The sequence below is a fragment of the Zingiber officinale genome, chromosome 3A (genome assembly GCF_018446385.1).
Source record: "Zingiber officinale cultivar Zhangliang chromosome 3A, Zo_v1.1, whole genome shotgun sequence".
Taxonomy (NCBI): domain Eukaryota; kingdom Viridiplantae; phylum Streptophyta; class Magnoliopsida; order Zingiberales; family Zingiberaceae; genus Zingiber; species Zingiber officinale.
Window position 1 is genome coordinate 96,290,425 of NC_055990.1, and position 16,207 is coordinate 96,306,631.

General features: G+C 34.4%; 2 protein-coding genes across 7 annotated transcripts; both read right to left on the bottom strand.

The window, feature by feature from the left end:
* Window positions 1-652: 652 nt before the first annotated feature.
* Window positions 653-8,443, bottom strand: LOC122052097 (protein FLX-like 3). 3 transcript variants are annotated; one of them, XR_006131810.1, is made up of 8 exons: window positions 8,287-8,443; window positions 7,260-7,738; window positions 7,032-7,177; window positions 6,687-6,766; window positions 6,366-6,603; window positions 2,065-2,192; window positions 1,198-1,330; window positions 653-1,121 (listed from the first exon to the last, which is right to left on the bottom strand). XR_006131810.1 is itself a non-coding variant. In XM_042613496.1 (5 exons), the coding sequence occupies exons 2-5, from the start codon at window positions 7,730-7,732 to the stop codon at window positions 6,520-6,522; spliced, it is 783 nt and encodes a 260-aa protein (XP_042469430.1). In that variant the 5' UTR covers window positions 7,733-7,738; window positions 8,287-8,443; the 3' UTR covers window positions 6,231-6,519. The 3 variants fall into 3 exon arrangements, 2 of the variants coding, with proteins under 2 accessions (XP_042469430.1, XP_042469431.1); XM_042613496.1 differs by lacking the exons at window positions 653-1,121; window positions 1,198-1,330; window positions 2,065-2,192 and having other exon boundaries at window positions 6,231-6,603; XM_042613497.1 differs by lacking the exons at window positions 653-1,121; window positions 1,198-1,330; window positions 2,065-2,192 and having other exon boundaries at window positions 6,231-6,603; window positions 8,283-8,430.
* Window positions 8,444-9,136: 693 nt separating this feature from the next.
* LOC122052098 (UDP-glycosyltransferase TURAN-like) lies at window positions 9,137-15,300 on the bottom strand. Of its 4 annotated transcripts, XM_042613501.1 has the most exons (17): window positions 14,932-15,033; window positions 13,930-13,963; window positions 13,606-13,686; window positions 12,849-12,904; window positions 12,615-12,749; window positions 11,961-12,109; window positions 11,792-11,881; window positions 11,651-11,717; window positions 11,519-11,582; window positions 11,306-11,441; window positions 10,306-10,469; window positions 10,111-10,221; window positions 9,980-10,041; window positions 9,853-9,905; window positions 9,702-9,777; window positions 9,475-9,603; window positions 9,137-9,391 (listed from the first exon to the last, which is right to left on the bottom strand). In XM_042613501.1, the coding sequence occupies exons 4-17, from the start codon at window positions 12,849-12,851 to the stop codon at window positions 9,380-9,382; spliced, it is 1,251 nt and encodes a 416-aa protein (XP_042469435.1). In that variant the 5' UTR covers window positions 12,852-12,904; window positions 13,606-13,686; window positions 13,930-13,963; window positions 14,932-15,033; the 3' UTR covers window positions 9,137-9,379. The 4 variants fall into 4 exon arrangements, with proteins under 4 accessions (XP_042469435.1, XP_042469432.1, XP_042469433.1 ...); XM_042613498.1 differs by lacking the exon at window positions 13,606-13,686 and having other exon boundaries at window positions 14,932-15,300; XM_042613499.1 differs by lacking the exon at window positions 13,606-13,686 and having other exon boundaries at window positions 13,907-13,963; window positions 14,932-15,012.
* Window positions 15,301-16,207: the final 907 nt, after the last annotated feature.

The following is a 16,207-nucleotide window of genomic DNA, read 5'->3' on the forward strand; positions in this document are numbered from 1 at the left end:
CAAAGTTTTATTTTGACACCCTTGCCGTTATAAAAGGGTTTTCATTGATAATTTTAATTTTTTTAATTAAAATTAATAGTGTAGCGAATCAACCCAGAATAATAAATAAAAGTAGCTTCATACTTGATTGTATCTGTTTAAAATATCATTTTGTAAATTATTAATATTTAATTATTCAAATTTTGATTTATAAATTAGATTAGATTCTAACTTTAAAATTATTAATTAAATTATAATCGAGTCTGGTATTTTATTTTTATTCAATATTTTAATGTTATGTCCAATATCACTACAGCTATTTTTTTATCATGATTTTATAATTTAAAAATCTCATTTCCACAAACCTTATAATTTTGATTTTACAATTTTATAAAATATTTAAATTACTTTCTTAATAATGAATTATTTTTCTTTCAGTATTATGAATTTTTAACTAATTTATGTATGATAAAAAATTCATAACTTACAATATCTCTTCATAATCCAATATTATAATAATAATAATAATAATAATAATAATAATAATAATAATTGTTTACTTTGGTTTTCAAAATATAATAGAGGGGCAATAATACCGGCTGAGGATGCAAAAAGTTGAGATGTAACGATCCACCCAAACAATACCCTATTTTAGGAGATATCGGGCCGCTACTTCATCACACAGTCAATTTTATAATACTTGTGACAAAAAGTAAATCGCTCGTCCTTATCACACCCATCAACACATCCCAAGAGGAGGTAAAATTACTTGTGACTGAGAAGGTAAGTGGAATGGGAGAAGAAGTTACATAGGATATAGGAATTTACACCTCGCTAGTCTCGAGATTCGACCTTAAGACTTCATGTCGTAAACAACCATCCACACACCACCTTAGTTATGCCCGTGGATACTTCAAGCAAGAACCATAGGTGCTCGATATGAGACCATGTTCTCAGGGGCACGCTCATCTGTGGCATTGTTTTGGCTCGCTTTGCGGTTCGAGAACAGCACGGTGCTGTCTCAGTGGCAGTACTGCTCCAGTGAGGAGTCGAGGGTTAGGGAATCCCCTATGCGATGTTTTTACATTTATATGCAGTAGCTGGTTGCGACGATATAGAGCTCACCAAAATCATGAATGTAGCTGCAAAAACAATGGCGCCAAGTTGATCAGATACAAGTTTTATTATGTAACAAGCACGGCAGTATCGAAATCTCACCATTGCAGTAAATCGAGAGCAGGCTTTGAATCAAGAAGTGGCAGTATGATAATGACGGAAGAAACAGAGCCAGATCCTCATTTACGCTATCATTGATGATATTCAAATAAACGTCACGGCGAAACAGAAGCTTCTGCGTGGGTTTTATCAGAAACCTTCTCAATAGACATTTAAAGAAACTAATTCTGATAATTCAGGATTAGCAATTGACAATATATTATCCAACGCACATAAACAATGGAGACAAGTCGATTAGATACCAGTGCTATGATGTAACAAGCTTGGTAGTATTGTTCTATATCAAAATCTCATCATCGCAGTAAATGGAAAGCAGGTTTTGAATGAAGAAGTGGGAGTGTGATAATCGCGGAAGAAACAGAGCAAGATCCTCATTTACACTATCATTGATGATATTCAAATAAACAGCACGACGAAAGAGAAGCTTCTAGTGGGTTTTATCAGAAACCTTCTTAATAGACATTTAAAGAAACTAAATTCATCAAGAGTTTATGAAAATTCAGGATTAGCAACTGGCGATATAATATCCAACGCAAACAATCAACAAGTCAAAACATTCCTGATTGCTTTCATCAATCTGCTCGTGTCGTATGACGAGTGATTATTTTGCTTCTTATTGAATGAGACACTAAGCTTTAAATACCAGACAAGAGAAGTTACCTGGAGCTTTCATATGCAGTAATTAACGAAAAGGAAAACTCAAGATGATTGAGATTCAAAAGGCTTTCAAAGTTGAACAAATAGCATATTTATATCCATAGAGAATCAACCACTAAAATTCCCAAATTAACATTTATCGAATTCATTTTCTATCGAGAGCAACGCGATCAAAGTATACAAGGGGGTTACCTCGGCGATGTTGTTTCTCCTGGATGGCAGGCATTAAGTATAAACTCTCAGAGCAAAAGCAGTTGCAGATTCACCAACAATCAGGATCTTCCTTGAATAGCAACATTCGAATAAGAAGTTGCCTCACTCTGCAAACATGAAGAGATTCATTTAACACTGGTTCCATTAACATGGACAAATGAAGAACATGAAAACCAATATAGGGCCTTCCTAAGCAAAACTAGTTGCCTTTTGCACCAAAAGAGCTCATGTAGGTGCAAGAAAAATAAAGGATTATAAATGACAAAAAAATCAAATTGCTAATAATTATAAATGTCAATTGATTGTGACCCGCTAAGTAACTCCTTAGAATATAGCCAAAAAGTAAACTGAACACAATGATCAGGTTAACAATATATCGAACAGATAATGCAAATGCAGAAGACGATAAGTGTTCTTACTAAGAATAGACAAGAAAAAAATAACACAAGTTCTTCAATGTTTTTGGAAATAGATCAGTGACTCGCAAGGAAAGCACTACTGATATCGCATAGAGGAATCAATAGTTTCTAATGTCATATATTGCTTTCAGTCTAAAATGAGCCAAGCTATTCACAAGTAGTGCAAATCTCAGATAGCTGAGCTAGTAAAGTCTGATTTAATTCTAAGCCCGCTATCTAGAAAAATCCACTCTACAACCATCAAAAACCTCAACTCTTGTAAGCTTGTGAACAATCTTCTTTGTTAATAAAAAAGTTTTATCTATCAGCTTTAAGATATGATCCCAATAGCAACGCCATCCTTAAGCTCGTATCTAATCTCCTCTAGAAGCAAACACACATACTCATCATGAATAAGCTTCTACATGGATTTGTTTATTGCCTAACAATAAACTGATATAGCTGCAGAGGTGGATACACATCAAGATGGGAGGATCGACATTTAAAAGAGGAAACACATGGGAAAAGGTGGGATCAAGGAAGTGGTTTCAATTTTGTACTACAAGAACTTCCCTATCCAAGCAGGAACACCTCCACCGCGTTGACAACACTAGGCCCCAAGCGGCCCGTCACCAGATCTTCCATTCTGAGCCCATACCATAAATTTGATAAGCAACTAAATTTTGGATTGTCAAATCTAGTTAGAGTTTCACTCGATCATAAGTTTCAGCTAAAGTCCAATTTAAATGGTCAAGCTCAGCAATAATGAAATTCTAATAAACTAAGGTTGAAATCAATCCAACACTTTGAATTGAATACAGAAACACAATGATCCTGAACCAAACATATGCAAGCAAAACTCGACTCAACGGAACTTGTTCACAACCATAGTTGGTGATGCCCGCAAGTAAAGCTTCTAATATCAGAACAGGGCAGCTTGACAAGTACTATGAAAACCTTCAGTGAAGTTATACTGAGCGATGAAAGCAACTTTGTTAACCTAGAGTCAATTGGGACAATCTCCAGATGGAACTCCAGGCTTCTGTATAACAATATTGTGACTTCAAGTTGCTTCTCTCTCTGTCACTCTCGATCAAAAATTCCTGATCCTCTAAATGTGGTTTAGTTGTTGTCCTTGATACTAACCCTACTTAGGCATGAACAGAACTAAAAATGCCTAACGTAGTATGCATTGAATCTAAATCAATATTTTAGAGCCTAGAAACTCAATTTGCTAATTTATAGTTTCAGCCGACAGATTTCTAGGGCCATTTCAACAAACTCTAGATAGCAAAGTACGAGTCTGTCATTTCAATCTTTCAAGTCTTAGCATCTTCAAATGCAACTACTCCAAAAAGCATACTAGAATAATGCTCATATAAAAGAATATCTCTAGAACACTACATATTCTTGCACCTAAAAACATATAATGGCACTTGCAACAAGAGTAGTAAATGTATTGAGCAGATACAAAGAGGAGTGAGGAAACATCAACCTTTTAGAGCAATATGAGAAGTCAAACAAGAACTTTAAAAAAGTATTCAATCAAAATCTAACTGCAGAAGAAATTACTTGCCTCTATAATTCTGATCATAGACAGTCCTTCTAAGATTCTGGTCATAAACAGCCAATCAATTCCAAGCACATCATCTCTCCAAGATTTGAATGCTTAACCTAGATCTTCCACTCAGAGATCTGGTGACTTGATCTTGATTTTTTTGAGTACGAAGGTGCTATTTCATAGATATAGTTACATACTACTTGGAAAATCCTCCAATTGAACTATCTTTGGCCCACAATCTCATCTCCCATACATCAATTGAAAGATTCAGAGAACATACAGATTATTCTCAGTGGAAAGAGAACTTCAGGCAAACTAACAGAGCTAAAATGATGTAATCAGATAATTCTGAATGCCAGATTATGGACCATATAAAACACAGGAAAATATTCCAATACTGATTCTTCGGCAAGCTTGACATTCGAGCAAAAGTTCCTCCTTTCTCAGCCTAATCAGCTTTGAAGAACTAATCTCTGCTTTGATCATTTCAACCAATATCTAGCAGACCCCCAACACTTCCATCAACAAAGCAACAAAACAGTTGATATATAGGTAAAACGTGTATATGAAATATCATGTAGCCACTATTTTATGATCCAATCTCCAGAAAATTTCTTCACTTCAACCTTCCTCGGCTGGTTTGACTGCGTGTATCCAGACTCTCTTAATGATAATCTAATAGCTCATAGGCATCTCTATAAAAAGTTATATATATTCTTTAACCCTTGGCTGGTTTGACTGCATTATTTTCAAGCTGTCTTAATGACTAACATCGAGTCTAATAGCAAATTCACTTCCAAACATACCTAACAACTAGCCGTTACATAGAGAATCAACCAAACAAATGTTTCCTCAGATCCTGATAAGTATTAAAGCACTACATCTCTGCCATATTTCACAGACTTCAGCAGTGCTTCAATTAACTTAAGTCAACAAAAAAGAATATAGCTAAAAATTAAATAATGAGCTTTTAGATCGTGCAGCCCTCCTAGTAAATCTAAGATCCAAACGACTAAATATTCTGTCACTCATTCCTTCAAAGCCTAACCATCACATACTTCACATTGATTGGGAATGGTAAACCATCATAAAACCAGAAAACTACTGTTACTGTTCGGTTAGCAATGCAAAGAACAAGCAACCAATAGAAGTTCTCGTTATAGTTAAACAGGTATGGTGGGTGTTGGTAGCATGGAAGGAATATAAGAGAAAACCAGTTGCATCTGAAGACCCAATTACCAGCTTATATCATTCAATATGCCACACTAGGCTTCCCCATTCGAAATTTTGAATAACTAGTAAAAGATTATCAAAGCAATGTTTCGAAAGCTGTGTTGCTCATAAAGATCTAATATAGCAACTCAAAAATTCAAGAATTCACACACACACTCCCTATATGAATAATTTAGTAAAAACATGAGCTCAAATATGGTAAATGAAACTTTGAGAGAAGATAAAAAACCATTTCTCCTAAAGTAGTATCTTCAATAATTCAGGAAACTATATTCTGCCTCTACTTGAATAATTTAGCAAGTAAAAGGAAGCTGTCTCATTGCATGTAGGTCCTGAAATTTGGAACAACCCACTTCGAAATAAATGTAGACTCACTTATGCAGAAGAAACTCAAATTCTAGATTCTTCCTCATCAATCTCAGTAAATATCCAACTACTATATGTAGCATTGACTGACATTATCACTAATCTCAAAAACTCAAGTTGCTAGCAAAGCGAACAATTTATACATATATATCCTTAATACCCTCCTGTACTGATATGATAACATAATTACCAAAGCAATCAAATAAGAACTATTGCTCTAATACTACGTAAAAGTGGATTGACTAATCACTTATCCTAAAAGCTCAAAGTGGATAGACTAATCACTTAACCTAGAAACTCAAACTGCCAGGAAGGAATCAATCTAGATACTTAAAGTACTATACCAGTAAAATGGCTTCACTAATGCATTTGATGCCCGTAATACCCCATTCTTCCATTGCGTCAACTGAACACAGCAAAGCCAATTAGCACATGCCATGGCTTGTAGAAATTCAAATTTTTCTATAGTCCTAGGAGCCAATGACCATCGCATACTTGCAGAATTGTATAAGCATTAGTTCTTGAAACATTTTCGTTTTTTTTAAATTATAAAACAAATTGTTAACCAGCATCATTAGACTAATGCATAATCCAAAAAGTAACATAAAAATATGATGTAGAAGTAGAGATAGAACCACATCAAATACATTTGGCGTCCCATAATTCAAGTTAAAATCACATAGAGCTGTCATAAACTAACTAAAAAGCAAAGAGAATATAACTGATGTTATCTAGCTTCTGAAAAGCATTCTACTAAGTGAATCTGGTGGAGCATGCACCAATTGCGAAGCTAGAAAACCATCTATCCCTCTAGTGTGCAAGCATCAGGAATAGAAATAGCATAGGCCCTATTTAAGGCCCAAGTGAACTAGATTCTCAACGACGAGCAAGGTGAGTCTTGCTGATTGCTCCCCATGATCCAGATCCAGCAAGATAGAGATTAGGCTTGTCAGTAACAGGCTGCAAAAGATATAATGGAAAAGCACATGAACAGCCATGAATCACCAAACTGGTACTGAACTGAATCTCCAAAGTAAATTTACCAGCTTATTGCCATAGTCATATCCAAACGTTGAAGAGTAGGGTCTGTCAGAGCTGCCAAGTGTAGTCCCATAACTTTCGCCTTCAGTAAACCATCATAAAACAATGTTAAATGAATCAATCAACAGATCGAGAATTACCTTAAAAAAATATACAACAAGAACGACTGAACAAATGCAATACAAACACGCAAAACTGGCAAACAGATCGAATGTATATTAAAATCACAATCAGATAGCAGCATAACAGAAAATTTTTACTTGGTTTATACCAAATATTCAGCTTTTGACGAGTGAAAGTGTGAAACTATTAAGGAAAATCAGAGTACTAATGGTCAACAACATTACTTGCAGCCTGTGGCCTCCCCTCAGTACTAGCCAAGTCAGCACGCAATTTTTCAATCTCACGCGCCATGGAAACCAAATTTTTCTCCATTGATTGCCTTTGCTCCATCAATTCAAAGTTTGATTTCTTATCGTACTCAATAGACATCCTACACAAAGAGAAGTGCGAGATTTTAAAATAAGGAAAGAGGCATGGGCATAAGAAGAACTGGACAATTAGCAAAGTCTAACCGAAGATGCATAAGTTCCTGATGAAGCCTGTCAATTTCCGCCTTCATGGCTGGGATCTGTTGATTATCAGATTGAGTCCTTGTCAGATCATGTGAAAGAGAACGAACCTGATCATTGAGCTCTTGTCTAATGGCAGTTAGCTTCTTAATTTCTGCACGTAGTTCTATGACCTCTTCTCTAAGAGGTTCAGCAGCTCTCATATCAGCTTCTAGCTTTAATCCTTTTTCAATCATATCCCTTGTGTGAGCTTCTTTCTCAGCTTGGATATCTGCAATCACCAAGTTCATCCGGTTGAGTTCCTCCCTGGCAGCAGCCAACTCCCTGTGAAAAGCTGAACGATCCTCAGCTAGCCCACGGTTATCCGCTATAAGTCTCCTTATGTCCATCCTCTGCAATTCAAGCTCCTCTTCAAGTGCCGCAGGGTGAAGAGGCTGGGGAAAAGGTCGGCGAACAAGTGGTCCTCTACCAGCCATCTGGATCTACAATCAGAAGAGTCAAACCAAAATATGTATGAAAGGCAATGCTGTGCTTCATTAAAATCAACGAATCCATTTTCAAATAGGTAATAAAAAATAAAACATCGAATCGGAAATATGAATTCAATTGCAAATGGCAAGCCTACAACCAAAAATTTCAAAATCTGAAAAGCCAAAACACAATCATCTCATTGGAAAAGTACGATCTGGGGCGATAACAACGCTATCCTGTCGCTCATATAAGTTTCCTAAAATACTTGGATCAAAAAATTGGTTCCATACCTGCTGCCGAAGAACTATTCTCCACTTTTAAACATGAATCTCAACAATTCAAAATGCACAGCACCAACTTTAGTGATTAAAAACACAGAAGGCAACGGGAAAAAGCTTTAAAAAAACGCTTAAAGGAATCCCTACATGCGACCAAAAGAACTTTTTCTAGACTTCTCCATATTACTCTACGTGAAGATCCAAACAGAATCAATTAGAAGTAAATATATAGAAAAAAAACAGAAGAATTTTCCGTCTTTGGCTGATCGTCCAATACCTACCAACAACGAGAAGATCGAAACTTGGCGAACGAAACGGCAGCGGAAGGGAGGAGCGCCGATCGAATTCGCGACGGCACCGGCGAAACCCTACGAAAGCCTCAAAAGCTTTCCCTTTAATCAAATTTGTCTGGATTGCCGATTCTGGAATCTTGCATATTTACCTCTGTAACATAGGTTTTACCTCCTTTTTACTGAAATACCCAAAGATAATTTATATTTGAATATATAATTAATGTAGTAACTAGCAACTCTGCCTCTTTCATTTATTTATTTTTATATTTTATTATCTATTAGATAAATCTAGAATATAATTTATATATATTTAAATATATATTTAATTTTACAAAAATTCTCCTTATTTTAATACTAATTAGCATATAATTAATATAATATATAACAACTACCTCATAATCTTGTGGTAATCACAATGCTACCACATGATAAATATTTTTTAAAATTTTAATTTAATTAAAAATATCATACAAAATACTTTTATATAACAAAACTATTTACTTACTTAAATTTACTTAAGATCATTTAAAAACAAAATCATCATAAAATTTTTATAATAATTATTTACTAATTACTACAATAATTTTAAAATAACTTAAATTAATTTTAAATAATTTTAATTAAATTGACAAAAAAAAATAAAACTTTTACTCAATTAAACTAATTTATTTTAGCATATTATAACTACTACTCCATAACTACTACGAATAAGAATATTTTCAAAATTAATAAATCATTTTCACTTTTTAAAAATAAAAGACTCTTTAGATATTTCAAAAATTAACAACGCTCTTTTAATTTTTACCCTACTTTTATTTTTTTTTTTTAAACTAGAAAATTGAAAAAGAAGAAGCAAACGTAAAATCACATTTCTATGCGCTAAAAAATACAAACAATAGAACAAGCTCACTAGTTCTTGTCTCTTGTAGTCTTGTGTCAAGATACAGTTGTTGCACCACAAACACTTGAAATAGTTGCTAACGAAAATGCAACGAGACGATTCCCACTGAATGGGCAACAACGGTGGCTGCATCGTAGCCAGCAGTTCGAATGCAGTCGTGATCATCATATTCGATGTTTTCTACGATATGATCTGTATTGGATTACAACCGAAAAACCTCAGCTACTCGGTTTGTTGAAGAGAATCCTTAGTTGGACATTACTGGAGAAACTTACCTCGGAAATAAGTGGCATCGCATGAGTTTCCCATTCGGTAGACCATTTTGAACTTGAGCTTGTAGCCAAAGCACCATCCTTTAAAGATTTCAGAGACTCGCATTTATCCGGGAAGCCTTTGAAAAGCATCTGCATCGAAACTCTCACGATATCGAATGTTCAAGACTCGGGGATAACAAACAAGGTGTAGCAACTTCTTCATGTTTTTGACAACACAAGAAACTAACCATAAATTCATCGGCGAGTTCAGATGGCGAAGAAAACAGTAGTCCATTCTTCTCAACCTTAACTAGCTCCTTGATGCTAGAGACATACATGGAAAGAACCGTTTAGTTCGTAAATGTGAATAAAAAATCACAAGAAATTTGGACATCGTACCATGAGTATGAAGCCGCACATACGGGCAGCCCGCATCCAAACATATCAACAACCTGAAGGATTGAACTTTAATAATGATCAAGAATCCCAGCGTCGACCACCAGCACGAAATTCAACCAGGAGTTACCTTCATGGGAAGGTCCAAACCGGATGAAGAAGTGTGCAACGATACGCCTAGATCCGCAGAGCCTGCACAAAGCCAGAAGTGAGGAACTATTTGATATAAGAAGTTATTGATAAAATGGCCTCTAAGCTCACCGAGTAATAATGGATAGTCCTCGGCTGATAGCCACATGGTTCTGAAGGCCACACGCCTAAGTTTTAATTTCTTTATCTGTTGTTCATATTTTGCTTTTTCTGGCCCCTTACCTTCATAATTTAGTACTGACATTTTAAAGGCATCCTATAACCAGCAATAAATATTGTACTTACAGAGAGTGCGCAAACACATACCGGTTATGATAAACAACAATCTAGGGTACAGTTGTTCCCCCTTACGGATATCCAACCAAAGTTTCTCCTCAGCAATTGAATCATCCTCACCCAGGACCCCAGAAACACGTCGATCATACATAAGTGCCGCTTGTAGAAGTATACTAAAATCTTCATCTGGCGTCCTGTGTGTCATAATAAAATTCCCTTGAGCCACCTATGATCAGTCAATTAAATATGCAACAAGAAAATTCAATAACTCTTTGTTATTTAATACACCCTTTCCCTAAAACTAAAACCAGTTTGTTCGCGTATACACAAGTCTAGGTAATGATTTTATGTAGACATCTGAAAAGATAAAACATATCATCCTCAATTAGTATAGTGAAAAAATCTGTTTTAAGAGGAGGCAGATAACTTGGCTATGAATCTCAGTCTGAGAAACTAAATTATTCCATGAATACTGTCGATTTGGCCATAATATTGGATGCATGAATCAATACTATAACCTAAGTATGCTTATTATTATAGCTTGATCTTTAATTTATTTATCACGAAGGTCATTGTACTTGCACATGGAGTACCATCCCATATATGCAACTACGGTGATCATAATTCATAAACGATTAGACACATTCCTAAATCAATATAGGAGTAAATGAAGATATTACACGTATTCCAATAGCAAATTGTTTAAATTTTTCTTTTTCTCCTGTATGAGAAAGTTCTACAGGAAAAGCTTGAACGTGTAACTTATTCAAATTCCACATGAAATTCTAGGGCATTGAGAAAGTAAAAAAGCAACAATATTTCTGAGAGTAACAGAAACTCGGTTGCTTTTATGGTAGTCGGGATGAACTAGCAGATTTTATCCTACTAGATTTAGAGAAGGAAAATATTATGCACACAACAAGACATGTATTAACATCTAAAGTGAAGTTCAAGAAAGAATTTTCATACATGATATTAGGAGAAAAATGAAGAACATCATACTGTGAAGCTCCTCGCAAATGAAGCTTACCAGCTTGTGCTACTGACGACAAGGGCAGGCCTGTTTGGTTTCAAGAAAATGTCATTGCCCACTTGAGAAGTAAACAAAGAATCACTAGGATGATCCAACTCATTGCTGGCTTCAAAGCAGAATGACTTTTCATTCCCTGCATGGAGATAAGTGTTCAGAAAATTCATGCAAAAATGAAAAATGAATTTGAATAATTTGGATGCAAAATATTACGTGTGTGGATGCAATCAAATGCTCCATTGGGTGGACATATATCATTCTTCAACCTACAAAATAACTATGGCATGTCTCAGACACAGAATTGCAATCTAAAAACAAGAAAGAAATGTATGACACTACAGTCACCTCATGCTTCTCCTTCATTGAAGTAGGATGGAAGAACTCAGGGGGCTGATCATAAAGAACTGTTGCTCTGTGATATTATTATATGATTCAAAATGGATGCAATATAAAATCAGATATTTGTAACAATTCAAGTTTACTCACTTGATTTCCCAATTTTCGGCAAGTTCGTGCTGCATTGCCTTTGTAACACACAATGAACCATCAGCCATCCTCCCAAAGTAACTTTCAAACCTAAAAAAAAAAATCCAAAAAAGGAAAAAATAAATTACCGAGATTAAAATATACACAAACCAAACCCAAGAATAATTACCAATGGTAGGTTTTCACAATGATATGATTTCTTCCATGGGACAACCCAAGAAGTGTATATCCAAAATTGTGCCAATCAATTATAAACTTGGACCGTCTTAGCCAACTAGATAATTTGACAGCGGCTAGTGTGGGAACAGATGGTGGATTCTGACAATATAAAACACAAGGCATCAAATTTCTCAAGAAAGGTGGATTTGGAGACTATACATGTCTGCGTCAAAACAGTAAAAATAAATAGGCATTTGTTACCTTTAATATGAAAATGAAAGAAATTTTTTTAAATTGTTCACTTGTGTCTACATAATACTAAAAAAACTCAGTTTAATTGAGCTTTCCTCTTTTCATGATTTTTGAGGGTGTTGAATTGCTATAACACACTATCTACTTATACAATACAATGTAATATGGATTAATAAGATTTAATGAAGTACCATCATTTATACATCCATCCATTTTAGATTTCTCCTGTAATTAGAGTATGCAATATAAAAGCAATGCACAAGTTCATTCAACGGTTTCATAAACTGACAAACTCCTGTGAAACCAAAACAAATTCGTATATGCTAGTTTTTTTAGGGGAACTCATTCATTCTAGAATTTACATTATCCAGCAATCATGTAGGAATAAGAAATTCTTGAAATGGTGATGAACCTGAACAATGAAAGCATCTGGGCGAGCAATCTTAACACAAAGAAACCAAACTAGGATAACAAATTGAATTGCGGCCTTGACTACTAGTGCCAATGCACTTGATATCTTTGATAACCCTTTGAGGTGTACTGACCCCTGTAAGGGGAAAAAGTTTCTTAGCAAGCAGCATCTAACAACATCTACAAAGTGTTTACAGAAGAAATTTAAAAAAAAAAAAAAAAAAGAAATATGTACCATTTGGTAAATACGAATTGAATGGTGCTCTCTTATGGACACATGAGGATCACTACCTGTACATAATGATGAACAGAGGAAATGAAATAGAGTAAAATTTTGTTTTATAGTCGCTAAATAGAAATCAGTTTAGTCCTAATGCTAAAATAACTCAGAATCAGGATGAGAAAAACCATCTGCGACAACTAGAAAGAGTTAGAATCTATTACCACTGGAAAAGGTTCAACCATGTCTTGAATAAGATTTGTTTTTTCCATCAGTGTTTTTTTCAGAGAAAAAGATATTGATGTTATTTAAACTTCAACAGAAAACAAAAACTTCAGTTGAGTCGAGCTTCTTAGAAACTCAAGCTCAAGATATTATTTAAACTGGTTAAACCCATCTTGATTCATTTCACTTAAAGTTTCACTTGTTTCAGCCCTACAGCTGGCATAAGGATAGGCATGGTATATTTTGAGTAGTGTTGTGTCAAAACATATTAGAATGCAGACAAAATATAGAAGAGCCATCCTTGTTACAGACCAAGCTGAACCTTGAATATAAATCTTGGACTAAGTTAAAAAGTATCAGTTTTAGTAAGACTTCAGTCAATTCAAGATGCATTTTCCAATTTAAGACCATTAATAGAATAACATCCTCAATAGTCTAGGATATTAAAGCAACAAGAATAATTGACAATAAATCCTCCTATTGTTGCTTCTCTTTTGTTAAGCACTAGTAGCAATACATGAAGATTCTATAAGCCTTATAAACTTACTAACAGTTATCAGTTGTTCCTTGCTCCCTTCTGCATTTCTTTAAGCAATAGCAACTTTGTCCAAAACGGAGAAATAGGAAACTAAGAAAATAAGCTTATGAGCAATTTGTTCAACAAGTTAAGCAACGACTGACAATCATCAAAATAGATAACAGATTATAAGCAATTTGTTCAAAAAGCCAATATTTTAGCATATTGCATTTCAGAAATAATATAATTCAACAGAGTGTCCCGTAACATAACAGGGAAACAAAAAATAATCCAGTAAGTTAGAGAAGTAAATAAGCTCAAAGACTCAGACCATGTAGCATATATAGATTGTACCTCCATTTGCAACAATGTCTACGAGTAAATTTTCCTGCAGAAAGAAAAACAGATAAGGGAGAGGGAAAAAACATCAGAGGAGGTTTAATATATAATATGGGGCAGCACATATTCCATAAAGAGAACTTCATGTTGCAGTTGAAAGTTAGACTCAGTAGCATTATTCATAGGTCACCTGCTTCAAAAGCAATTTAATAAAATTCATGTACAAAATTATAACAGACTCAAAACTCCTCAATCTTACAAAATCAATCTAAAAATTAAAACATACTTAAAGTTGTGGCAAAACACGTAAATGATGCATATGCAATAAGACCGCCAAAGTGTTAAGAAGCGGATTTTATGGATAAATTAAAAATCTGTAGACATGGTATTGTATTTTCAGGCATGAAATGAAATTTATCCAAAAACCGCGAAAGTATGGACATAAAAAGCATAAGAGACTTACAACAATTGCATCAAGAAGACTGCCAAAAGTACCGTATGATGTGGACAAAAGAACTAGACTTTAAGCAAGCATCTATGCTTAAATTTTACTAAAACATGAGCTGCTCTCAAGTTGGCCAAATATTTTTGGCAGAAAATTCAGTATGCTACAAGGGTCTCTATTTGGTAGGAATCTAGAATCTATACATGCATTGTGGTGTCTAAAATAGATCAACAGGAAAGGAAATGGCAATATTGACAACTCAAAAGAGGTAGAAAGATTAGAGTGTTCATTCCCTGAAAACTCTTTCTCTTTTCTTGTTTGAAGGAAGTAAAAATAAAATCAATATTATCAATCCAACTCGAGTGAACTAATTCGATAGAATTATCACAGAGTTTTCGAGTGATAAAGAAAACTATTTTCTCAATCGAAAAACAAAAATCCTATTTGTATTTCATACAAAGGTCAATTAAATACGACGGACGTGCATCGACTTTATACGCAGAGTATTATGATCATGTAACTATCTATCTATCTTCCGGAATATGTGTGTTAGAGGAGAGAAAGAGGAGCACCTGTTCAGCAAGGGAGAGGGCGTGGTACTGCATGCGGGGGCTTCGACCAATGTCGCCAAGGACAACCACCGCGACTCGGCCTCTCTTCTTCTCAGTCGATTCCATCCTCCGGGCGAACAACACCGTAGGAAGATCTAGACAATCCGATCTCGCATGCGTAGATAATCAGAATCGAAAACCAACGGATCGTCGAAAGTAAAAAAACGTAATACGGATCGTCGAAAACTAATAAACAACGAGGAGATCGAAGCTTGGCGAAAGAGAAGGAAGCGGGAAGGAGGAGGAGCGCCGATCGAATTCGCGGCGGCAGTGGTTTCCAAGCTTTCCTTCAGCTTTTCGATTTGGTGGATTGCAGATTCGGGAAATTTGCATATTAACCCCTGTAATATAGATATTACCTTCTTTGCAGCTTACATTTTTCGGTCCGCAGGATCGTTGGGGGATTCGATCGAAAGGGTTTAAAGAACCACCCAGTTAGGGAAATTCTAAACCGGCCGATTTGGTTTGGTTACGATTTTCAACTTTTTATCGAACGCGTAGAACATTTTTCCAAATATCATAAATCATATATATTGATTTTAAAATTATTAAATCAGGAATTCAAATCTATTTTTATCTTTATTATCATTCGACAGTTAAAATGGTTAGCAGTTGAATCAATTAATTTTATTATTTAATAAAAATAATTGATTAATTCTAAACCGGCCGATTTGGTTTGGTTACGATTTTCAACTTTTTATCGAACGCGTATAACATTTTTCCAAATATCATAAATCATATATATTGATTTTAAAATTATTAAATCAGGAATTCAAATCTATTTTTATCTTTATTATCATTCGACTGTTATAATGGTTAGCAGTTGAATCAATTAATTTTATTATTTAATAAAAATAATTTATTCATATTTAAAAATATTTTTTTAATATAGTAGGTTAAATTGATATTTAAATATATTTATATAATTAGGAGAAATAGATGAATACGTAAAAATAGATTCCATATTATTTTAAGTTAATTTCAGTCAAAATTGATTGGTAGACCTAGATAACTCAGAATGGTATGAAACCAGATTTTATGTATTCGTCTAGTTCTCCTAATTATATAAATACTCTCAAATATCAATTTAACTCACTATATTAAGAGCAATAATTTTTTAAATACAAATGTGTTTTAAAAATCAATTTGTGTTAAAAAATTACTGTTTTTAATATATATATATTAGATCAAATTAATATTTAAGAACATGAATATAATCAGACGAATTTATAGGACC